General features: G+C 46.6%; 1 protein-coding gene across 1 annotated transcript in view; it reads left to right on the top strand.

Annotated features, from left to right (window-relative positions):
- Window positions 1-302: 302 nt before the first annotated feature.
- Window positions 303-9146, top strand: part of LOC133390880 (collagen alpha-1(VII) chain-like) — an 86400-nt gene continuing 77556 nt past the window's right edge. The window contains exons 1-3 of the mRNA XM_061640333.1: window positions 303-399; window positions 4404-4559; window positions 6991-7107. Of these exons, the coding sequence (XP_061496317.1) occupies window positions 393-399; window positions 4404-4559; window positions 6991-7107 (280 nt within the window). The 5' untranslated portion in view covers window positions 303-392. The remainder of the gene's footprint in view (window positions 400-4403; window positions 4560-6990; window positions 7108-9146) is intronic.

Genomic DNA, 9146 nt, shown 5'->3' with positions numbered 1-9146 from the left:
GAGAAGTCCTCCACTGCTGTCATCAGTCATCTCATGGGTGCCAGTTTGTGGAATATGCCCCTGCAGAGATGGGCTACACCCTAAGAGGTCCTTCTAATATTCCTTCCGCACCCATCATCATGATGTCCATTTTGCTCATAAGTAATACATTATAGGCTGCAATCCAGGCTCTGTTTCATCTTTCCAGTGTGGCCTGCAAGGCTAACAGGGTGGCTCAACCACCACAAGCTCCGTTCGTTTTGCATTGTGGATTCATTCTTTCTCATATGCCCTTTTGTCTTAAAGCATCCATACCTCCAGTGACCCATTTCCGGGTCATAGAAGAAGGATTGTTTAGCCTCAAAGTAGCTTGGACCCCTCCTTTAGGAAAATTGGAAGGCTACAAGATCTACATGCTGAGTAAGTCAACTGCAACCCAGCTAGACTCTCTCTCTCTCTGTATGTGTGTGTGTGTGTGTGTGTGAGAGAGAGAGAGAGAGAGAGAGACTGTATTCAGGGAGGGGGAATAAGTCTGGAGTCCCCAACATCTTGTGTGTGGGCACCATAGCACTCATCAAGACTCCCTCTTCCTCCCAAATTTCTTTTTGTTTATTTAAAAAACGGAGAGCTTTTGGATTTTTTCTAGTTGATTATTTTTGGGGTTTCCTACTATTTCTGTCTGCATTTTATTTGTTTTAGGATGTGTGCAGATGTTTTCATGATGCCTGGGGGAAGGGGGTTCTGAGCACTGCCAGTTTTACTTCTGTAAAAGGGGCATTTTGTGGCACCCATGACAATTTCTTAGACTTACAAATGTGCCCCCAGATCCCAGAAAGGTTGGGACCCCTGGAATAAGCCCAGAGAACATTTTCTTTGAATTCTAACACCTTCTTTGGGAAGTCAATGAATCTATAAAATATGCATAGTTGGTGCAAGAAGTTTGTCCCCTTGTGCGTGGTAGGTTTTTAATTTATTTTCTTTCTAATTTATTTTTAATTTAATTTATTTCTGCCTTTAGATTTCTGATCTACCCAGTGCTATGGATGGTTAATAAACATTCCAAAGCCAAAAAGAAAAACAAAACAACACACACACACACACACCCCTCTTTAGTTAACCTAGGGCTGCAAGCCTGGACAGGTTTCATCAGTATAATTAATCACTGAAAGCTTTAGTTGACTTTACCTCTGGCGTGCTACCAAAATAAATGGCAAATATTGAGCTCTTGCTAACAAAATGTCCCTGAAGGGTCAGTCAGTGTGGATGCAGAGCGAGTATGTGGCAAGGATTCAGGGGTGGGGAGGGGTGAGATGTGGAGAGGAGACAGGGACCCAAGAAGAGCCTGCTGGATCAGGCCAGTAGCCCATCTAGTCCAGTGTCCTGTTCTCACAGTGACTAACTAGATCCCTCAATGGAAAGCCCCAAAGCAAGATCTGAGCACAAGAGCACTCTCCCCTGCTGGGGTTTCCAGCAACTGGTATCCCGAGGCCTCTGACAATGGAAGCAGAACGTAACCATCAGGGCTAGTAGCTACCGATAGTCTTGAAGAGAATCATAACATAAGAACATAAGAAGAGCCTGCTAGATCAGGCCAGTGGCCCATCTAGTCCAGCATCCTGTTCTCACAGTGGCCAACCAGGTGCCTGGGGGAAGCCTGCAAGCAGGACTCGAGTGCAAGAACACTCTCCCCTCCTGAGGCTTCCGGCAACTGGTTTTCAGAAGCATGCTGCCTCTGACTAGGGTGGCACAGCACAGCCATCACGGCTAGTAGCCAATGATAGCCCTGTCCTCCATGAATTTGTCTAATCTTCTTTTAAAGCCATCCAAGCTGGTGGCCATTACTGCGACTTGTGGGAGCAAATCCCATAGTTTAACTATGCGCTGAGTAAAGAAGTACTTCTTTTGTCTGTCCTGAATCTTCCAACATTCAGCTTCTTTGAATGTCCACGAGTTCTTGTATTATGAGAGAGGGAGAAGAACTTTTCTCTATCCACTTTCTCAATGCCATGCATAATTTTATACACTTCTATCATGTCTCCTCTGACCCGCCTTTTCTCTAAACTAAAAAGCCCCAAATGCTGCAACCTTTCCTCGTAAGGGAGTCGCTCCATCCCCTTGATCATTCTGGTTGCCCTCTTCTGAACCTTTTCCAACTCTATAATATCCTTTTTGAGATGAGGCGACCAGAACTGTACACAGTATTCCAAATGTGGCCGCACCATAGATTTATGCAACGGCATTATGATATCGGCTGTTTTATTTTCAATACCTTTCCTAATTATCGCTAGCATGGAATTTGCCTTTTTCACAGCTGCCGCACACTGGGTTGACATTTTCATTGTGCTGTCCACTACAACCCCGAGGTCTCTATCCTGGTCGGTCACCGCCAGTTCAGACCCCATGAGCGTATATGTGAAATTCAGATTTTTTGCTCCAATATGCATAATTTTACACTTGTTTATATTGAATTGCATTTGCCATTTTTCCGCCCATTCACTCAGTTTGGAGAGGTCTTTTTGGAGCTCTTCGCAATCCCTTTTTGTTTTAACAACCCTGAACAATTTAGTGTCGTCAGCAAACTTGGCCACTTCACTGCTCACTCCTAATTCTAGGTCATTAATGAACAAGTTGAAAAGTACAGGTCCCAATACCGATCCTTGAGGGACTCCACTTTCTACAGCCCTCCATTGGGAGAACTGTCCGTTTATTCCTACTCTCTGCTTTCTGCTTCTTAACCAATTCCTTATCCACAAGAGGACCTCTCCTCTTATTCCATGACTGCTAAGCTTCCTCAGAAGTCTTTGGTGAGGTACCTTGTCAAACGCTTTTTGAAAGTCTAAGTGCACTATGTCCACTGGATCACCTCTATCTATATGCTTGTTGACACTCTCAAAGAATTCTAATAGGTTACTGAGACAGGACTTTCCCTTGCAGAAGCCATGCTGGCTCTGCTTCAGCAAGGCTTGTTCTTCTATGTGCTTAGTGAATCTAGCTTTAATAATACTTTCTACCAGTTTCCCAGGGACAGAAGTTGCTAACTGGCCTGTAATTTCCGGGATCCCCTCTGGATCCCTTTTTGAAGATTGGCGTTACATTTGCCACTTTCCAGTCCTCAGGCACGGAGGAGGACCCGAGGGACAAGTTACATATTTTAGTTAGCAGATCAGCAACTTCACCTTTGAGTTCTTTGAGAACTCTCGGGTGGATGCCATCCAGGCCCGGTGATTTGTCAGTTTTTATATTGTCCATTAAGCTTAGAACTTCCTCTCTCGTTACCACTATTTGTCTCAGTTCCTCAGAATCCCTTCCTGCAAATGTTAGTTCAGGTTCAGGGATCTGCCCTATATCTTCCACTGTGAAGACAGATGCAAAGAATTCATTTAGCTTCTCTGCAATCTCCTTATCATTCTTTAGTACACCTTTGACTCCCTTATCATCCAAGGGTCCAATCGCCTCTCTAGATGGTCTCCTGCTTTGAATGTATTTATAGAATTTTTTGTTGTTGGTTTTTATGTTCTTAGCAATGTGCTCCTCAAATTCTTTTTTAGCATCCCTTATTGTCTTCTTGCATTTCTTTCGCCAGAGTTTGTGTTCCTTTTTATTTTCTTCATTCGGACAAGACTTCCATTTTCTGAAGGAAGACTTTTTGCCTCTAAGAGCTTCCTTGACTTTGCTCATTAACCATGCTGGCATCTTCTTGGCCCTGGCGGTACCTTTTCTGATCTGCGGTATGCACTCCAGTTGAGCTTCTAATATAGTGTTTTTAAACTTCTATGCATTTTCGAGTGATGTGACCCTCTGGACTTTGTTTTTCAGCTTTCTTTTTACCAATCCCTCATTTTTGTGAAGTTTCCTCTTTTGAAGTCAAATGTGACCATGTTGGATTTTCTTGGCAATTGGCGATTTACATCTAATCCTCTTGTAAAGGCATCCAAGTTGGTGGCCATCACTGCCTCCTGTGAGGGCGAATTCCATAGTGGGGATCAAATCCCCGCTCAGCCAGGAAGCTCACTGGGTGACCTTGGGCCGGTCGCCGCCTCTCAGCCTAACCTACCTCACAGGGTTGTTGTGGGGATTAAACAAGAAGGAGCAGGGGAATCAAGTATGCCACTGTGAGTTCCTTGGAGAAAAGGTGGGACAGAAATAATTAAATAATGACGATTGTTGAACAATGCACTGTGTGAAAAATTATTTCCTTTTGTCTGTCCTGAATCTTCCAAACTTCAGCTTCTGTTGCCGTTGGCCTTGGTTTAAAGATGGGTGGACTAACTGCTAGAGACGTTGCTCCATCATCCTGCCCCCTCCTGGATGCATCTCTACCCCTTGTCTACCTGTCAACTCTTTATTCTTCTCTTTCAACCTGAAATTTCATTGGGGCTGCTATGCAGACTTAACTCCCGCTCTTGTTACTAACTTTTGTGCAGCAAACGGGTCTGGGATGACCTTGGAAAAGATTCTCGCCAGCGATGTCTCCTCGCACGTCCTTGATAACCTACTGGAGGATAAAGACTATGCAGTCAGCATTTATGCCATCTATCTAGAAGGGACAAGCCGGCCGGTGTCAACGACCGGCCGAACGTGTAAGTTCTTCCACTAGTTTCAGTTTGCCAGAGACGTTTCTGGAATGTGATCCACATGTGTCTTGTCTAGTTTTGACTCCTTTCCTTGGTCTGCACTCATATGCTGTAATGTATGAAAAAAATGGAAATGGACTGCGTTCAAGTCGATCCCAATTTATGGCAACCCTATGAATAGGGTGTTCATGATAAGCGGTATTCAAAGGGGTTTTTCCATTGCCTCCCTCTGGGGCTAGTCCTCCCCAGCTGGCTAGGGCCTGCTTAGCTTGCCACCGTTGCACAAGCCAGCCCCTTCCTTGCCCGCAACTGCCAGCTGGGGGCAACTGGGCTCCTTGGGACCCTGCAGCTTGCCCACGGCTGCACAGGTGGCAGGGCACGTAACCCCTGAGCCACTCCCTGTGGGGGTGATCTTTACCTGGCCCTTGATGCCCAGGAGACACGAGCGGGGATTTGAACTCACAGACTCTGGACTCCCAGCCAGACTCTCCTCCCCACTGTGCTATACCAGCGCTCTAATGTATAAGTTTAGCAATTCATAGATTGGTTTGCCCAGGACTGGCATCAGCATCTAACAACCTTAGGCATTTGCCTGGGTCCCATCAGCCATAGCTTAGAGGTAGAGCACCTGCATGCAGAAGGCCCCAGGGTCAATCCCTGGCAACATCTCCAGGTAGGGCTGGGAGAGATTCCTGCCTCAAAGCCTGGAGAGCTGGTACCAGTCAGTGTAGACAATCCTGAGCTTGATGGCCCAAGGGTCGCACTGCATCCAAGGCAGCTTCCTATGTCCCTATGAGGCCTTTCTGGAGGGGCTTCCTGCACAGAGTAGGTTGCTACACTGATGACATTGTGGGACATTAAAACCGTCGCTCCAAGCTGCTCGACCCTTTCAGCTTTGCAGAGGATGGGGCCGTTGTGTAAGCACAATTAATTCTGTTAACTTTGCGAGATATAACAGGATAATGGCTTGGAGCATCTATTGCAAAGCGTGGTCTCTGAAGTTCCTCCTTCTGCTGAAGTTTAGAGTGTGCCATCCGTCCCCTTCTGGCGACACCTGGATGTTTTTGCATCCGCCGAGTGCACATGCCATGTGATTGGAAGCTGTCCGGAGACGAAGCTGGCAAAAAGCAGGTGTGGTAGCTGATGTATGGCTTGCAGCTCAAGCCCACGCAGACTGAGCATGATGTCACGCAACTCCCACGGACTGCATGAAGCCCGGTGGGCTGCGAAGGACCTTGTGGAAATTGTGCCCAGTTGTATGATGTGCTATGCATAAAGCAGAGAGAGGTTGCTGGCGGTTTTAATAAGAGTGGTTAGCCTTTATCGGGGAAGGGGAACATTTTTCAACCCAAGGGCCACAGGCCCTTCTTGGCAATCTTCTGGGGGGCAGATACCAGTGGTGAGCAGGGCCAGAGGCAAAAGTCAGTGAAACAAATAAACATTTTATTTTTACCTTTGTACAGTAGGCTCGTTTCTACACATACTCGCATGTCCCTCTCTTATCTTCCGTCTAGGCAAGCAAGAGGGAGACAGCCTGGCAAAAACACTTGAGGGGGTGTAGCCTGGGGAGACTCCCAAGGGCCAGACAGACAGGCCTAGAGGGCCACATTTGGCCCTGAGGCCTGGGGTTCCCCACCTCTGCACTAGATGCTCAACGCAAACTCTGATCTATTTAATTTACTGAATGTATTTGTATACCCCTGAATGCAATGTCTAAGTGCTTTGCAATCGGCAAGCAATGAAACCAACAAGCTGCAGCACCGATCAAACAATCACATCCTCCCCCCAAAGCAAAAACAACAGAGCACTTGTGCATCTCCTGCTTAGCCTCCAGTTGGCTAATACTGAGCCAAACCATTGCTCCATTTTGCTCAGTCAGTGCACTGACAGCCTCTCTGGGGCTTCAGACAGGAGTCTTTCCCAGAAGAAGGATAGGACATTTGGTTCTCCTGCGTTTGGAGAAAGAAAATAACTCCTTCGTTTCAAGGCAATACATAGATGGATTAAGATAGGGATGGGAAATTTTAGGTCGGGGGGGCAAAGTGTCCCTCAAAGCCTCTCTGTCTAGGCCCTTGAGACTCTCCCCTGACCAAACCCATCACCAGTCCCACTTCCCACCCTTCTTCAGCATTTTTCCCTGGCTGGCATGCGCCTTTGGATTCTGTTTGTGCCTTTTTCATGTCAGGATGGAGGACAGAGAGAGGTGCATGCAGAAACTAGCTTTTTTGTACAAGGACAAAAACATACGTCTGTTGTCCAACCCACCTGGCCCCGCCCACCATGGCCATGTGGCCCCTGGGAGGTTGCCCAGAAGGGAATGTGGCCCTCGGGATGAAAAATGTTCCCTACCTTTGGATGAAGTGACAAAAGTGGAGGGATGGTGACCTCCGGGGTTAGCATCCGGTTCCTGACCAGCATAAATGTTTGTCTCTTGCAGTGAAGCTGTTGCCCGTGGAAAGCCTCAAGCTCCAGAATGCAACAACCAATACTATCCAGGCCAGATGGATGCAAGTCAGGGGCGCGTCAGGATACAGACTAACCTGGGTGTCTTCAGGTAGAGCATCCTCACTGGGGCTTCTTGCAGGGAAGCGGCCAGACACTAGCTGAACTGAAGAACATGACTTCATGTAATAGTCAAATCAGAGGGCCAAACTGCACGTGACGTTGATCACGTGGCTTGCTCTTGAATGCAAGGTTTTTCAAAAATTGGGGGGGGGGCTGATGGCAGGGAGGGGGGCTTTGGACCCTGCTTGTGGTCCCAGTGTGGATCAACACTGCCCCCCATGCCTGCCATTTGCATGGGGAAAAACTCCCATTAGAGTGAGTAGCACTTTTGCCCTCTAAGCAAATCGCAGTCGCAAACCTCGCCCCCAGTCCAGATCAGGATCACAGTGGGTGAGGGAAGGGCTAAAGCCTCCTTACCCTACACCAGGGTCCTAATCCAGATCAGGTGCCCCATGTGAATGCGTATAGAAACTAGCCTACTATACAAAAGGTAAAGTGTACATTTGTTGCTCCACCCACTCTTGCACCTGGCCCTGGTCGCCACTGCCACGTGGTCCTCAACCTGACGCAAATCTGAATTCATAAACGGCAGCATTCAGAATCCGGCGGGAGTACATGATCATCTCCCAGGGCACTCTGCAAGGGACCTTAGAGTGGCAATTCTAGAGCAGAGGCAGTGAAAAGGGAGAGTGCAGCACGAAGCCACAGGATCGCAACACATCACAAGGTTCAATGTTACCCCTTGTGGATCGAACAGACACAAATGACTTTTAGCACATTGTATGTGTTAACTGGCTGACCAATGCCGGGATGTCTGGGCCATTAAGAACCGTTTTGTGAATTATGAGTGTCCAGCTAGGTTTTCTGCATTTCATTTTCCTCTGACCTCACTGTTTCTAATTCCATGCACACATAGGTGCTTAACAGGCTCAGCTGTGCCCATTAATTTAAGAAAGGGACTGGTTTAACCACTGCACGAACTTCTTCTACTACGTCCTGCAGATAGAAAACTACAGGGTTGGAGGGGATCCAAAGACATCATCCAAACCAACCCTCAGTCCTGTAAAAAGATATATCGATAGGCCATAATACCTCTTCATGCATCTGATGAAGAAGATTGTAGTGCGCAAAAGCTCATGCCATATTTGTTTTTTTTGGTAGGCAGTGAGTTTGTTGTGTGTGAGCGAGCACCTGCAGTCTCAGGTGACAGAGCCCCAGGATAGCTGTGCAAATCTGCTTTCCCCCCAGATGCACAAATAGTAACAAGCCTTACTGAGAGCTATTGAGACTCAGAAATGTACAAACAAGCATGCAACCATTGCAGATTAGGGAAATAGTGCAGGTCTCTTACAATTCATGCACACTATTTGTTTAACCTCCGTGCCTGTAGAGACACCAGGAGTATTCCGGTTTAAACAAGAAGTTTCACTGCACAAACGAGATTTCAAAAACTAGGCTAGCCGGTGAGGTTAAAAAAAAGAAGAAACATTCTTTGCGCAGGGAGGAAAGTTCTGGTACTGAGTCAGTAACAGTCAGTAAAATGAGTAAATGCTGCCGCCTAGTGTTGGAATGAAATATGATCACCTGTTACTTCAGAAAAAAAAGAACAGAGATATTCCTGCAATATTATAAAACTTAGACACAACGTCGGTGATCTTTGAACACATTTTAAAGTTAATTAACAGCCACTGTGTGTGTATGTGTGTGTGTTCGTATGTATGTATGTATGTATAAGGCTCCCCATTGCATTATTTTCTAGATTTATATAGCCTCCCAACTGCTACTTGCCCCATTGCTAGCAGAGTATACAGGTCTCACCATGCAATTGTATGTTTTCCTCCATAGAGCAAATAGAAGCTCTAGAGGGCAATTTAAATGGGGAAAAATGATATGGGAGTATATGGTTAGCCCCCTTCCCTGTGCCATGACTGCGATCCAAATCCCTTCCCATGCACATGTTGACTTTTGAAAGAAATCTGCTTGAGATCTTAGTCATAGATATCCTGCATGAAGTCCAATTTGCTCCCTAGTGTGTATTTAAATATCAGGAGTTAATCTGGTTGAATAGTCCGTCCCTCTTCCTGGGAA

The sequence above is a fragment of the Rhineura floridana genome, chromosome 8, assembly GCF_030035675.1.
Source record: "Rhineura floridana isolate rRhiFlo1 chromosome 8, rRhiFlo1.hap2, whole genome shotgun sequence".
Classification (NCBI taxonomy): Eukaryota; Metazoa; Chordata; class Lepidosauria; order Squamata; family Rhineuridae; genus Rhineura; species Rhineura floridana.
The sequence above is the reverse complement of the archived record's forward strand: the minus strand, read 5'-3'. Positions and strand labels throughout refer to the sequence as shown.